We start from the raw sequence: 16,778 nt of genomic DNA on the forward strand, positions 1-16,778 counted from the left end.
GATATTAATAAGTATAATTAATAAGTATATTATTATTAATAAGTAAGTATATATTAACGTAGAATAATTAGTACAAGTAATAATTAGTAATAATTAATACATATTATAATTAATAAGTAGAATTGAATAAGAATAATTGAATAATTCATTAGAATAATTGAATAAGTAGGCCACAGGCAATTGTACTGAAGGACTTGCGGGGCGGTGGTGCTGGTGGGTGAGGAGGCAGCATTGTCTCTCTCTCTGATGTACCATGCTTTGTGGTGCAGAGCGTTGGTTCTGCTGAATCAGATGCTATAGGCTGGGGTCATGCTGGCCGGTTTGCCATCACGCTCCCAGCAGTAGTTGGAGCAGGCATTTTGCAATTTGTTCATGGTGCCAGCAATAGCTCGTGTACTCTTCATGAATGACACGACACTATGGGATTTTTAAACTACCAACTAATGCCAGCAGAACTTGTCTTATCTCTCCCGTCCCATATAAATTCAATAAACCATTTTAAATGTACAGAAAATGTTTGCCCATTTTCCTGTCTTCCTGCACGAACACCTCCAGTTTCAGCTACGTTTGGGTGAACCTTGGGGAATCTTCGTAACTTTGAAAGTATCAACTACAAACACCATCTTGGGACCTGCGGAGATATTTATAAAACCTCTGGCTCAGAATAACCATATTAACGGACTCCTTGACACAACAGCATCAATACTCTCCTGCATCTAATCCATAGGTTCTTAACCAGGGGTACCTGTTCCCCCTGGGCTGGGGGTATGAAACCTCCAACCTGGGGGTACGAGACACACCGCCCCAAAATAAATTTAAAGAAAAAAAGAAGGGTTAAAATGTTTTTATTTAAAAATTACAAGGGTTTGGATTTTTTAAATAATAATTTGAATGGGGTTTGAATCAATGCAGCTCGACATCTTCTGGTGTGCACAACTCAAAACGTTCCCACAGTTGGCAGAGAGAGCTCTGGAGATCCTCGGGCCATTTGCGACCACCTATTTGTGCGAGACAGATTTTTCAACACTCCTACACATCAAAACAAAGGCCAGGAACCCTTTGGATGCAAGTGACGGACATGCGTGTGGCTATTTCAAAGAAAGAACCTTGTCTCAGCATCATCATTGATGAAAAACAACAACAAAAGAGCCACTAGAAATGTGTCTGTGTGTACTTTGTAGTATGTTTTTCTACAAAAGTTATTATTGGACTGTAATCTACTTCAACAAAGTGACTTTTCAGCAAACACTATGCATTAGCCATTATGATTATTGTTTCCATAAATGTGTTTTTTTAAAGGTGAAAATCAAGAAATTTTATTAATCTTTATGTTGTCGTTTTAAGTCATTTTTGACAGGGGGTATGGGAAAATATTATGAAAACTCAAGGGGTATGGGCACTTAAAAAGGTTAAGAACCACTGACTATTCACTCCGCTCTCTGCTGTATCCCGTACCTCCAAGCTTGGTATCATCTGAAAAATTTGGGAATCTGACTCTTAACCCCACTGTCGAAATCGTTGATGTAAATTATGAATAATAGCAGTCCTAATACTGTCCCTTGAGGTTCCCCCATTACTTACATCCTCACAGATCAACATCCTCACACTCACAGCCACTCTTTGCTTCCTATCACAAATCCAGTTTCCAATCCAGTTAGCTACCCAAACCAGCCCCGCTACAAGCCCTCACCTAATAGCTTATAACCTCCTATGTGGTACCTTATCAAATGCCTTCTGAAAGTCTAGATATACTACATCCACTGCACGTCCCTCATCCACCCAATCAGAAACTGCTTGAAAGAACTCTAATAGATTTGTTCAATGTGACATCCCTTTGGTAATCCATGTGGACTGCGTTTAATTGGTTTGAATCTATTTAAATGTTTCCATTCCCTAATTAACCTCTCCAATATCTTCCCTACAACTAAGTCACAACTCACAGGTCGATGATTGTCGCCCAATTCTTTTCTGGTTCATTTCTTAAATAATTGTTGTTACATTTGCAAATCTCCAATCCGCTGTGACTTGTCTTGACTCCAATCAGCTGATAAATATATCGATTAACATGCCGCTTATCCGCTCTGCCACCTTTCAGAAAAACTCTTAGATGCATATTTTCTGGACTTGAAGCTCCATACTCTCTTAGCTTTTCTAGATGTTTCTCCACGTCTCCTACTTAAATCTTCTCTAAAAGCCCTTCCTCACTTCCAAGATAAAAACCCTTAGCACTTGCATGGTAATTCCCATGAAGTCTGCGCCTTAATTCCAACAGCTATGGGTCGGCCACTCAGATCGGCCTTCTCCATTCATGACCCCTCTCTCCTCCTGCATCTTCCTTTATAAATCCCTCGGTTTTCAATTGTTTTTCCACGACCTCACTCCACCTTAATCTCCATCGTACACTTGATATTTCGCCTCTAATTGGCTCATTTCATGCTTTCTTGATTGGTTCTTCATCCGTTTTCCTCATCGCGTATCCAAACCACAACCTCGTCTAATCCTGTGATCCTAACAACTACATCTCTCTTGCATATATCCTCATTTCTCAACCACTCTCTTGGTGATACCCTGAGAATCTATCAAAGCATTCTCATCTCCAGCAACATCCCCCTGACTGTTCTTGTGTAAATGTTGAAGTAAAATAACTATTTAATGAACCTGTCATCTCATTTTCATCACTAACCAATCTCCCTGTGCCATTCCTCAAGGGGCACACACTTTTCTTAACATTCCAAACCTCCCTGCTCAATCATTATGTTACCTCTTTCTGCGTCAAGCTTCACAGCTCAATATAATATACTTATTCTGCACCTTATACATTTGTTCCTTGAAGGTTACCTATTTCTCTGATGCATATTGGCCTCTTGTTAGCTTCTCCCAAACCATAGCATCTGATTCTCTTCTCATACCCTCAATGTCTGAAATCTAACAGCCAATTACTGTACAATCCTGAACTCCAACTCTTAGCAGAATCTTTGCACACATTATGTTATGGACACTTATCGCCAAATGGTCTCTTAGGTCCACCTCCCGCACCATATTGGGATCATTAGTTAACAAGAACGACGGCACTGTGGTCAGAACCTGCAAGAAAATCCGGTAACAGGCGATTTGGAAACGCGCATTTAAAGCACTCTTAAAATATGAACAGCGCGATTGGGAAACACACATTTAATGTGCTTATAAAAAAATTAACTCAACACCTCTCAGCCATGTCACCCTCCGCCACGGTTATATCAGAACGAGTCTATTCGGCAAACGGTCATGGATTGTTCAACCCTAATTTGGGGCCATGTACAAATTAAATAATGCATAAAAAATTACAATTTTTTCGGTAGCTGACGGGCTTAATTGGTTAAATTAAAATTTTGAACTACCTCTTTCAGACAATATGTAGTTCTGTGATTTTGTATTGATACTTGTACATCCTAAATGCAATATTAAAAAGTTTGTCACTTTTTGGCAATTTTGGTTTTGAGTTGGCTAATCGACTAGATTTAAAGAGTATCTATGTCAGAACATAAACTGCCAAAGTTCATGCTTGTATCGCAATGTGAACGATTAAAACTAACAATGGGTGCTAGTCGCCCTTGCCAAAGGAACGCTTTGTGCGAGTAATATAAGTCCAGGCTCCCGATCGCGACAGCCTGGACTCACAATGTGTTAGTGTGAGTGAGTTCAGGCTGTTTCGTAGATCTACTGTGATCTATATATACACAAGTGATCCACTGAATTTTATAAATGCTGTCTTATCCTCACCGTTTTCGAAAGGACTGATGTCAATAATCTCTCGAAAGGATGGACAAGCTATTGTAATTGGTTTGTGTGAAAGTCCGCACACAGATCAACGTTAACACATCTCAAATAATCTATATATTCACACACTGGAATTAAAAGCTCTTTCTATAATTTTTTTTCATTCATGAAGAATGCACAGATCATGTACGGCCGTAGTAAATTGTGTTTAACATCTCATGATCGCAGCATCCAGCAGGCCTTGCAGCGCGCTTCAGACCATGGCTCGACTGGCGCACTCGGGCGTACTTGAGTCACATTTACTATTTCGAGCTCGCTCGGTGAGCCCGTGGGCAATTCCCGAAGCATTAGCAATCGGTGCGTTTCAGTATGGAGATGAACGAAACCTCCTCAAACAAAAGTCCAACGAAGTACAAATATTCCGATGAGGCGTTGGAAGAACGTCGGATGAAGGATCGAGATAGGAAGAGACGAATCCGGGCAAGCGAAACCCCAGAACAAGCTGAGCGGCGCATATCGCAACACAGGCGGCATGTGGCCGAGGTACGCGCTGCTGCGACCCCCGAACAACTACAGAGACGTCGGGAACAGAACAGGCAACATGTTAGGGAGGTGCGCGCTGCTGAGACTCCCGAACAAACGTTGAGACGTCGGGAACAGAACAGGCAACACATCAGGGAGGTGCGCGCTGCGGCGACCCCTGATCAAGCGAGGAGATGCCGGGAGCAGAACATGCAACATGTCAGGGAGAGGCGCGCTCTTCAGACCCCTGAACAAAGCAGGTGTTGGGAACCAATCAAGCAACCTGTTATAAAGGTACTGGTACGTACTAGTGAGAACCCCGGACAAACCTGGAGACCATCTTCAAATTACAATTTGGTAAGTGTGTGTGTGTATATGCTTATGTGTGTGTGTGTGTATATGCTTATATGTGTGTGTGTGTGTGTGTGTGTGTGTGTGTGTGTGTGTGTGTGTGTGTATATATATATGCTTATGTGTGTATGCTTGTGTGTGTATGTATGTATGCTTATGTGTGTGTGTATGTATGTATGCTTATGTGTGTGTGTATATGCTTGTGTATGTTTGTGTGTGTGTGTGTGTGTGTGTGTGTGTGTGTTTGTGTATGCTTATGTGTGTGTGTGTGTGTGTGTGTGTGTGTGTATGCTTGTGTGTGTTTGCATGAGTGTGTGTTTGCATGAGTGTGTGTTTGCATGAGTGTGTGTTTGCATGAGTGTGTGTTTGCATGAGTTTGTGTTTGCGTATGTGTTTGGGTGTTTGCGTATGTGTGTGTGTCTATGTGCGTGCAATACAAGCCTTAGATCATGTAAAAAATGCTTTATTTTATATGGTCACGTTCAATAAGATAATTAGGCTGTTCGTGAATGTTACTTCCTTGTTTTAATTGATTGCTTTTGATTCATTTTTCCATGAGATTTCTGAGACTGGGATATTGAAGTTTTTACAGATGTGCCGGTGAATTACTCTGCAGTCTACATACTTCATTGTGCCTATGTCTGTACAGTTGTTCTGACATGAGTGTTTTACATCATATCCAGATCCGAGATTTTTTTGAATTTATTGTGTTACAATGTGTATGTTATGTTGATTCTTCACCATGGGTCTAAAAACGATATGCAGTCCAAAAACATATGCTGTTTCAAAAAGTTGTGGACGGATTATGACAATCTTGGTGGATGAGTTGGGAAGGTGACAAGAACAAGCCGATTATATTTTGTTTAGGGTTCAGATGCAGATCCAGCCTATCAGTGGGATACGAAACGTAGACTCTTCAGCCTAATAGAGGTATGCACTCTACCCAGTGCCGTTGTAGTTCTTTATTTTCCACCTCACAAAACCCACACCTCACCGATTGACTCAATCCTGCCATTTTGTTTAATTCATTGGTGTAGTGTTCCTTCTCTTGAGCATTTGTTCTCCATCCCATTTGTGCTGACCTCTTCCTAGCCATTCCAATGAACCTGTTTTGTCTATGCCCAATCTGTCCAACTCTTTTTTTCTTTTTTTTTGTACCTTCCTGCTCTTTTATCGTTCTCCCAGTTGATGGTGTATAATCTGTTGATACAGTGCCTTCAAATAGTATTCAGACCCCTTGACGTTTTCACATTTTGTTGTTACAGCCTGTATTTTAAATGGATTTAATTGAGATTTTTGTCACTGACCTACAAATAACACGTTAAAGTGGATTATTTTTTTTTGCGATTTTTTTTACAAAATACTGTACTTAAAAATGAAAAGCTGAAATGTCTCGATTTGTAGGTCCCATAAGTATTCAACCCCTTTGCTGTGACACTCCATATTGAGCTCAAGTACATCCAATTTCATTTTGCCATCCTTGAGACATATCTCCAACTTGAATGGAGACCACTTGTGGCCAATTCAATTGATTGGACATGATTGAGAACGAAACACACCTTTCTATATGAGGTCCCATAGTTGACAGTGCATGGCAGAGAATAAACTCTACCATGAAGTCAAAGGAACTGTCAGTAGAACTCTGAGATAGAATTGTGAGGAGGCATATTTCTGGGTAAGAGTATAAAACAATTTCTAGAGTGTTGAAAATTCCCAAGAACACAGTGATCTCCATCGTTAGGAAATGGAAAGAATATGTAACTACCCAGACCCTTCCTAGAGCTGGCTGTCTGACCAAACTGAGCGACCGGGCAAGAAGGACCTTGATCAGAGAGGTGACCAATAACCCATTGACCACTCTGACAGAATTACAGAGTTCCTTAGCTGAGGTGGGAGAACCTGCTGGAAGGACAACAGTATCTGCAACCCTTCACAAATGTAGGCTTTATGGGAGAGTGGCCAGAAGGAAGCCATTCCTGAGAAAATGCACATGACAGCATGCCTGGAGTTTGCAAAAAGGCACGTAAAAGACTGAGAGCATGAGGCAAAATATTATGTGGTCTGATGAGACAAAAAATTGAACTCTTTGGCCTGAATACAAAGTGCTACATGTGGTGGAAACCCAGCACAGCTCATCACCAATTAACACCATCCCTACCGAGAAGCATGGTGGTGGCAGCATAATGCTATGTGGATGCCTTTCAGTGGCAGGGACTGTGAGACTTGTGAGGATAGAGGGAACAATGAATGGAGCCAAATACAGGCAAATCCTTTTGGAGAACCTACTTCAGAGTGCAAAAGACGTTCGAGTGTGGCGAAGATTTATGTTCCCACAGACAATGACCCCAAGCATACAGCCAAAGCAACACTGGAATGGCTTCAGAACTAGAATGTGAAAGCCCTTGAGTGGCCCAGCCAAAGCCCAGAGTTAAATCACATTGAGACTCTGTGTAAAGACTTGAAGATTGCTGTTCACCGACGTTTCCCATCCAACTTGACAGAGCCTGAGCAAATCTGTAAGGAAGAAACTTACTCTAATTCACCAAATGTCCGTCTGTTCGAAGGTACCGCAAAAACGGCTAAACCGATCGCAAGGATATTTTAGGTGGGTATTCCTGGGACCCCTGGGAGTAAAATAGGCTATATTGTTTTTCCATTTTTTCCAAGTTTTCCAATTTTTCCAAACATGATGGAATAATATTCACCGATATGAACAGTGATGTGGCTTTGGTTGAAATTCTACAAATACTGTTTATTCTACGTACCAGGAGAGAGTAGATTGACTCCTGACGAACTCTTCCGATATAAACGTGCGGCTCCGAAGTAACATGGCAGCGTGTGCAAAGCGACTGAGAAACAGGTGTAGCGGCCGCTTCCGTATTACAGATTCGGCGTGCACTCTTCACACATGAGCGTGCGACTGAGAAAGACGTGTAGCGGCCGCTTCCGTTTTGCAGAATTCAATCTTTTTTCAAAATGGGCGCCATGTACTGTTTAGATTTCGATGATTTGTGTGTGATAAGATTCAATGCATGTTTATATGAATCTTTAAAATAAAAAAGCCTTCAATTTCTGATATTTTTCCTTTTCATTTGGGCTTCCCAATTGAAGCCCCGCCCATAGGGCGGGTACCGTTGCTAGTGGGAGAAACTCAAGTTTCTCGTTTCAAGAAGTCAGTAATCAAAGACTTTATTGCTGTTTCGGTTTCATGTGTGACATCTTCAATTTTTATTCTAGGTGGGTTAGGGATACCTTTTATAATTTACTGTGTTCGTGTTTGCATACAAGTTGGGTTCAGTAGTCTGTTGCACTTTTCACGTATTCAAGCAATCGGACATTTGTTATTCTGTGCACTTGATTGAGTTAGAATCAGGCCGCTACCTCCTCATCTCGGCAGATGCATTCACGAGATGTATTGATTTTTGTCGAACATTTTGTGGATGGTGAGGATTTTCCATGTTTTGATATGTAGTTTATTGATTTCCGTTTGTGGGCAGTTTATTATTCCGCAACTGCATTGGACACAGGTACTGCGAGTTGGTTTATGACTTTGATTTTGTTCCTTGGAGAAAGGTATCTTTTCATGATCATCCTCGTTCTACACAGGTGTTCTTTGGTAATTGCTTTGCACATTTTTTGTGACATATTTGGTGGCCCTCTTCGAGTCCGAGGGATTTGTATGATGCTTCGTTTTCTAGTTCCAGCATAAATCACGCCGCATGCAATTCCGCCTCCTTGATAATGCCACCGAGCTGTTAGTTCCTTTGTTATTGTATTTTCAGCGATTTTGATGTTCATTTTTGTTAGTTTACCTTGTACAAACGTGCACTTGGCACACTTATCTAGGCTAAATTATATTTGAATGTCCTCGGAGTACTGTTCCACTAATTTCTGTTCTTCTGCCAATGTTTCGTCGTTCGGTGTGAAAAGCTTTAAATCATCCATGCACAAGTTAAAATACATGTGTGCGCATGCACGCACGCACACACACACACACACACACACACACACACACACACACACACACACACACACACACACACAATTCAGATAGTTTTTGTGGTGATGGTGATCCCAAATCTAGAGAGATGTGCAGTATCATTTGCAGGTACAACCATTATTCAAAGAAAGATGGAGGGATGGTTTCACATGATAATTTCTTATGACCATCCCTACCTTGTTTCCATACTTTTTGACATACCAACAACGGTGGAGAGTAGGCGGGAGATGCACGATGTACTTGGGGAGTGGAAGAAGGCACTTGGGAAGCATGGGCTGAAGATGAGTATGGAGAAGACTGAAATTATGTGGATTCGACAGCAGATAAAATGAATTGGTGATAAAACAAGGGATGCAGGTGATGATGAGGACTATGGGAGAATGCAATGGGTGGACAAGATGGACACTGAAGCAAATTTTTGGGAGGGGTGGGGATGGTTTAATGGGTGTAAAAAAAAGATCATTGTTTTTGGATCCGAAATGGTGGTGAACAGCTGTTTTGAAGACCTGAAGGGAAGTATTGTGGCGGACACGAAAGCACTGACGCGGTGACATCACCCCGCACACCAAGTGGGGATGGGCCACGCCAGGGAGAGAGGCGTGGCCTCACGATATACGCGGAGCGCGCAGCCCTGAGCAGCTTAGTGCTGCAGTTTAAGTACTTTGAATAAAGACTCTTTTATGAACCGCGTTGTCCGCTTGCTCTTTGCGTAAGCATTAGCGTGCGCAGCATCGCGCTTTATATGGTGACCTCGACGTTGGATCTGCCGTAGCGATCCTTCCGAACACGACGCCATTGCAATGGCCAACGACAAGGCAATGGCGATTAAACTTCCCGAATTTTGGGAGGCCCAGGCCGAAGTCTGGTTTGTTCAAGCCGAAGCCCAATTTCAGCTTCGGCGCCTCACCAACGACGACATGCGCTACTGCCACGTCGTCGCCTCCCTCGGGCCCGTCACGGCCGCTCGAGTTGTGTCCGTCCTTCGCCACCCACCGGACGGCCACAAGTACGAGGCACTCAAGCGGCTACTCCTAGCCACGTTCGGCCTCACGGACGATGCACGGGCCGACCGCCTCCTGGATCTCCCCGAGCTCGGCGACACGCGCCCGTCGGTCAGAATGGACCATATGCTGTCACTGTTGGGCGACGAAGCCCCCGGTTCTCTATTCCGGGCGCTTTTCCGTCGCCAACTTCCAGCGCAGGTTCGCCTCGCGTTGGCCGGGACCGGGCTAACGGAACCCCGAGCATTGGCGGCCGAGGCAGACAAGTACTTCGCCGCTTCGGACACGCGGGCGAGAGTCGGCGTGGCCGTCACGGCCCTCGTGGCTGATGCTGCTAATGCTGCTGTTCCACAGCATCAGCTTATACAGCATACGCAGCATGCTGATACGCACCTCGTGACCGCCGCCACGCCCCGCCCACCGCCGCGGCAAAAACCGCCACCGCGGGGAAACCCGCCAACTCCACCGGCCTGGCGGAGCCAGCCGCGCTCCTCCAGCTCCACCACCTGGTGCTGGTTCCACGCCAAGTTTGGCCACGAGGCTCGGCAATGTCATCCGCCATGCTCCTTCAACAGGTCGGGAAACGCCCGGGCCGGCGCTCAATAGTGGCGATGAGCGCCGGCCGTTCGAGCAGCCTGCTGTTCATAATGGACACCTTATCCGGGCGCCGTTACCTGTGCGACACGGGAGCGCAGGTGAGTGTCGTTCCCGCCGGCACGTCAGACAAGCACGCCGTGGGCGGGGGCCCCGCGCTGCTTGCCGCGAACGGGACGCCCATCCGTACGTACGGAAAACGCTGCCTCTCTCTGCAGTTCGGAGGGCAGGTTTTCCGATGGACGTTCGTCACCGCCGACGTGCCCATGGCACTGCTTGGCGCGGACTTCCTGTGCGCTAATGGGCTCCTGGTCGACGTAAAGCGCAGACGTCTTGTCCAGGCCGAGACGTTCAGCTCGCTCGCTTGTGCGCTGCCCAGCTCTTCGAGCAGCTCAACGAGCGGCTTGCCAAGCGGTTTGCCGAACGGTTCGGTACCGGCCACGTTGGTCTGTACGCTTCCGGCAGCGGACGCATTCACCCGCCTCCTCGCCGGCTTCTCGGCCCTCACGCGGCCCACCTTCTCGGCGGGGGCCGTCAAGCACGGGGTGGCCCATCACATCCCCACCGTCGGGCCACCGGTCTACGCCCGGGCACGCCGCCTCGAGCCGACGAAGCTGGCGGTGGCAAAAGCGGCGTTCGCTACCCTGGAGCGACTCGGCATCGTTCGGCGCTCAGAGAGCGCTTGGGCGTCGCCGCTGCACATCGTGCCGAAGCCCGGCGGGGGATGGCGACCGTGCGGGGACTATCGCCGTCTCAATGACGCCACCACCCCCGACCGCTACCCCGTCCCCCACATTCAGGACTTTTCCGCCCGTTTGGCGGGCATGTCCTTCTTCTCGAAGGTGGACCTCATACGCGGCTACCATCAGGTCCCCGTCAGGCCGGAGGACGTCCCGAAGACGGCGGTCATCACGCCATTCGGACTCTTCGAGTTCCTGCGGATGCCCTTCGGTCTGAAGAATGCGGCTCAGGCGTTCCAGCGACTGATGGACAGCGTCCTGCGCGACTTGGATTTTGTCTACGTCTACCTGGACGATATCCTCGTCGCCAGCGCGTCCCGCGAAGAGCACCTACGCCACCTCCGCACGCTCTTCGAACGCCTGGGCCAGCATGGCCTGATTGTGAACCCCGCAAAGTGCCGGTTCGGCGCCGCCATAATCGATTTTCTGGGGCACCGTGTCACCAGGCACGGAGCCGTCCCCCTGCCGGCCAAGGTGGAGGCGGTGAAGGGGTTTCCGCGCCCCCGCACGATCAGAGGGCTGCAGGAGTTCCTGGGCATGGTGAACTTTTACCATCGGTTCCTGCCCCGTATCGCCCAGCTCCTGCGCCCCCTGCACGAAGCTCTCCGAGGTAAGCCGGGCAAAGGCGACGTTACCTGGACCGAGCAGATGGACACGGCGTTCACGGGCGCGAAGCTCGCCTTGGCTAACGCCACCATTCTCGCGCACCCGGCGCCCGATGCACCGATCGCCCTCACCACCGACGCCTCGGACTACGCGGTGGGCGCGGTGCACGAGCAATGGGTGCGTGGAGCTTGGCAACCGCTGGCGTTCTTTAGCCGGCAGCTTCGCCCGCCCGAATGCCGTTACAGTACCTTCGACCGTGAGTTGCTCGGGCTTCACTTGGCGGTCAGGCACTTCCGCCATCTGCTCGAGGGCCGTGTGTTCACGGCCTTCGTCGACCACAAGCCGCTGATCTTCGCGATGGGCAAGGTCACCGAGCCGTGGTCGGCCCGGCAGCAGCGTCACCTCTCGGCCGTGTCCGAGTACACGACGGACATCCGGCACGTCGTGGGGAAGGACAACCCGGTGGCGGATTGCCTTTCCCGGGCCGTCGCCCACGCAGTCCACCTCGGCATCGACTATGCCCGGATGGCAGCGGACCAGTCCGCTGACCCCGACGTCCAGGCCTTGCGGACCGCCATCACGGGCCTCCGTGTCACCGAGGTGCCGTTCGACGGCGCAGGCGCGGCCCTCTTGTGCGACGTCTCCCTCGGGCGTCCTCGCCCCATCGTGCCCGCGGGCTGGCAGCGCCAGGTGTTTGACGCCATCCACGGCCTGTCCCACCCGGGCGCGAGGGCCTCCCAAAGGTTGATCGCCGACAAGTTCGTCTGGCATGGCCTCCGGAAGGCCGTCCGCGGCTGGGCCAGGACGTGCCTCGCGTGCCAGCGCGCCAAGGTGCACCGGCACACCCAGGCCCCGTTGGCCCCGTTCACGTTGCCGGAACGCCGGTTTGACCACGTCCACGTGGACCTGGTGGGACCTCTGCCCCCCTCGCGGGGTTTCACCCATGTCCTCACCATGGTGGACCGCACCACCCGGTGGCCGGAGGCCGTGCCCTTGGCGTCGACGACGGCGGCAGACGTCGCGCAGGCTTTCATCGCCACCTGGGTCGCCCGGTTCGGCGCCCCCTCAGACATCTCGTCCGACCGCGGCCCCCAGTTCACCTCGGAGCTCTGGGGGGCGGTCACGCAGGGGCTCGGGGTCCGGCTGCACCGAACCACGGCATACCACCCCCAGGCTAACGGCCTGTGTGAGCGATTTCACCGCTCATTGAAGGCCGCGCTCCGGGCCACCCTCCGCGACGGCGGCTGGGTCGACAGGCTCCCCTGGGTCCTGCTGGGCCTCCGGACGGCGCCCAAGGAGGACCTGCGCGCATCCGCGGCGGAGTTGGTCTTCGGGCAACCGCTGCGGGTGCCGGGCGAGTTCCTCCCCAACTCCACGGCACCATGGTCCGCGGCACAGCAGCGCTCCGCTCTGCAAGAGACCGCCCAGAGGTTCCCCCCGGTGCCAACGGCATGCCACGGGCACCCACCGACGCACGTCGCCCCGGAGCTTCGCACGGCGGAGTACGTCTTTGTCCGCCACGATGCCCACCGGACACCACTGCGGCCCCCGTACGACGGGCCTTTCCGCGTGCTGGAGACCGGGGCGAAGCACTTCACCCTGGACATCGGCGGTACTCCTGACCGCGTTTCTGTAGACCGCCTCAAGCCGGCCCACCTCGACGTGGACCATCCACCGCCAGTGGCCCGACCCCCGCGTCGGGGCCGCCCCCCTGCGGGCGGAACCCCGGCACCGCCCAGCCCCGCCGCCCCCCGGTCCTGCTGCCGGAGGCATCCCAGATGGCATCCCTGCATCCCAGACGCCGCCAGTCGCCAGGGGGCGCTTCGGCCGGGTCATCCGTTTGCCCCGCAAACTGACCCTTCAGGTGCGCGGGGATTCTGGGGGGGCGCTTGTGGCGGACACGAAAGCACTGACGCGGTGACATCACCCCGCACACCAAGTGGGGATGGGCCACGCCAGGGAGAGAGGCGTGGCCTCACGATATACGCGGAGCGCGCAGCCCTGAGCAGCTTCTGCTTAGTGCTGCAGTTTGAGTACTTTGAATAAAGACTCTTTTATGAACCGCGTTGTCCGCTTGCGCTTTGCGTAAGCATTTAGTCTAGGGCGATTAGTAATTTCGTGTTTTTTGTTTGTTAAAATTGATTTAGCAATGGATTCTGCTTCAGAATATTATAGAGATGTAAAAAAAATAGGGTTCCATTTTTTCTTTTACGTCTAATAGGTAGTAATTCGAAGAAATCCAAGATGGCCGCCATAAAATTTGGAAAATACACTTTTGTGCATATCTTTGTATCTAGATATCATATAAACATGAATAATATGTCCTTTTATATGTTTTCAGACCCAAGGAAGCCATATCTGCCATTGTTTTTACAGAAAAATGCAAGGAAATTAAAATAGTGGGCAATATACCAGCCAAAATGGAGACGGCCGTCGTGAAATCGGATCGTATAATTTCCCAATTAGAATCGATTCAATAAACAATCTTCACTGATAACATTTATTTTGAATACACACACACGCACACGCACACACACACACACACACACACACACGCACACACATACACACACACCTAAACATAAACGATGAATGAACATAAACGATCACATAAACGAATGCCTCATTCATCCTCATCCATATCTATCACACGCGGTTCATTGATGTTTGCTTTGTTGTTACAACTGTAACCCACACACCCACAAACTTCAGTACAAGGAATATTGTTATTGCGACAGCTACATCTTCCCATACACCCTTTCTTGCACCCACAGTTCACGAGATTCATTATTGCTTCTGGGGCTGGAGGATTCAGGCATCGACTTGGGGCATAAACCCCATCATCCGAAAGTAACTGCCAACCATACTCGACAGGTGATGGAAGGGACGGATGGCTTTCTGTTGCCTTTCTCCATATCATTGCGATATAATGTGCTCGCTGAACGTGTAACTTTAGCGAACCAGTGGTAGGTGGAAGACTCTCTCCCTCAGCAGCACGGTTGGAGAATAAGAACCAGCGAAGCTCGTTTACTTTCGTGTGAACTTTAGACTTGTACAGCAGACAGACGAAGCGTTCCAGCTGGGAACACACTTCTGGTGACGGATCAGTTTGTCCCAAAGACTCCAGAGCCTCCCATATCTTGTTGTCACATGTCATGAAGACCTTAAAGCACCAGTCCTTGCTCCTGCCAGCGAACCTTCCAGACATGTCACTTCCCGTGAATGCGTGGAATCCAAGTATTGCAGACGCACGTTTCTCTCCTAGCATGCCATGAATAGGTTGGACTGCAATGCTCCTCCTCAACTTTCCCTTCCCAGTGAGAAACCTCGTAGCAGGTGGTAGATCGTGAAATCTCTGAATCAGTAGGAGGAAGATATCGGTATCTGGCGAATCAATGATAACTTCTGCATCTTTGTCGACTGTGAGAGCATGCAGAATTAAGAGTGTATCGGCCTCTTCTTGGCTGTGCGTGAGTAGACTGTCTGGAACTTCAGTGTTGCCCGTGGTCTTAGTTCCTGATGTCACCATGAACTTCTTCAACTTGTTTGGATGAGCCTTGCTGTAAGATAGACACTTCACAGCCAAGTACTCTGTAAGCTCTGCCTTGGTCTTCACATTGGAAAGGAAATCTTTGAGTGAAATCTTCTGGATCAATGTACTATCCCTGACGTGATAGTATGTTGATTTCCCCTTTGTCCTCTTTAGGCGCATTTTGTCTTTCAGTGAGTTATCGATGTATCGGTCGAATACCAACCTCACGTCATCATAATGCACGGCAATATTTTCGAGGCGTTCAATGAACGATTGAGCAAAGTCACTGCATGTAATCATTTGTTCTGTTTTGGAGATCCCGTTAACAAGAGCCATGCCATCAATGATTATCACTCTATGGCGAGAAGTAGTCTCGTTTTCATTGATCACTCCTGATCTTGTGGTTGTGTCTGGGTTTTGGCTGATCTGAGAGGGTTCCTGCAAATTTTGGCTTGAGATTTCATAGTCAGTTGATGGGTCATTAGTTTCTTCCCCAGCGTGTGCTGCTGCATCATTCAAAGCGGCAATTCCCGCGTCTTGATGCTCATTGATTTCTGTCGAAATAGGTTCTCCTGGTGGATCATGTACATCCTGCTCTTCAGGCTCAGCCAGATGCTCAAGTTGACGAAGGATTTTTGCCTTGTCGTATGCCAACAAGAGGGATCCATCAGATGCAAATAAAGAACGTGGAACGATGCCAAATTCATAGGTGCCAATACATTCTTTCAGGTCGAGCTCTGGTCGGCTCCGTGAGATAACGATGAACCTCTGCAACAATCCTCGCTCTTCTTTGACTTTGATCAGCTTGTCGCCCGATCTCACTTCTGTTGTGGCATTCGAACTCTTGAATGTTCGAAGTTTTCTTTTCGTCATTTTGTCCCACACAGAAAGTTTTCCCTCAGCTAAACGATCTGTGGCAAATTGCTGGAACATCTGTTGTCCGATCTCGTCGCGCTCTAAGATGTCGCTGGACACTTTTTCATTCATGACTTCTTTGGTGAGCAGGTTGTAGACCTCGTCTACTTCCTCTTCCATAAATGGATCGCCATGTTCACGGAACACCCTAGAAAGCTTGGAGGCATGGCTCATCACCCGGGAAAGCTTTCCCCCCGTGATTTCGTGGTGTTGTTTTCTGCTCTGGTTTTCACCAAGACCATATCCCTCCGCAAACTCGTGCAGTGACTTTGACAGCTCAGGTGCAATGAGGAAGAACTTGTCAAGCGCCTTCTCATTTTGAGTTATCCCTACGATTCCTCCAATCACCTTCAGTGTACGGTTTTCTTGCTCAATGCCATGGTCTGGGGCTATTGATGTGAAGCCTGCCAATCCTTTTGTCACACAGAAGTTCCCTTTCATGAATTCCCTCCACAGTTCTGGGTGCTGCTTTTCAGTCTCCTGCATTGTTGAAATGTAGAGATCAACGTTGCGTTTAGCAACCGAGCATAGTTTAGATGATCGTGAGCGAAGAAGTACTTCGTGAGAGACTCGATGCTCTCCATATGCAGCAGCAGATCACGTTGTCTTGTACTTCTAATGAACAGAAGGATAGTCTCAAACTGTTTCATGTAGTTCAGGATGAAGCGCTGTATCTTGTTTGTGCTGACCTCAAATTGTTCCAGTTTTTTGGTCATATCTCTGGACTCCATCATGGCCAATGTTTTTTTGAGAATGTCGCA

General features: G+C 48.6%; 2 protein-coding genes across 3 annotated transcripts in view; one reads left to right on the top strand and one right to left on the bottom strand.

Annotated features, from left to right (window-relative positions):
* Window positions 1-16,778, bottom strand: part of KATNAL2 (katanin catalytic subunit A1 like 2) — a 155,492-nt gene that overhangs the window by 70,028 nt on the left and 68,686 nt on the right. The gene's annotated exons all lie outside the window — the stretch shown is intronic.
* Window positions 4,028-16,778, top strand: part of LOC137418316 (E3 SUMO-protein ligase PIAS2) — a 200,918-nt gene continuing 188,167 nt past the window's right edge. Inside the window, exon 1 of the mRNA XM_068104351.2 lies at window positions 4,028-4,635. Coding sequence (XP_067960452.2) covers window positions 4,126-4,635 — 510 coding nt within the window. The 5' untranslated portion in view covers window positions 4,028-4,125. The remainder of the gene's footprint in view (window positions 4,636-16,778) is intronic.

The sequence above is a fragment of the Myxine glutinosa genome, chromosome 2 (assembly GCF_964187855.1).
Source record: "Myxine glutinosa chromosome 2, kmMyxGlut1.1, whole genome shotgun sequence".
Taxonomy (NCBI): domain Eukaryota; kingdom Metazoa; phylum Chordata; class Myxini; order Myxiniformes; family Myxinidae; genus Myxine; species Myxine glutinosa.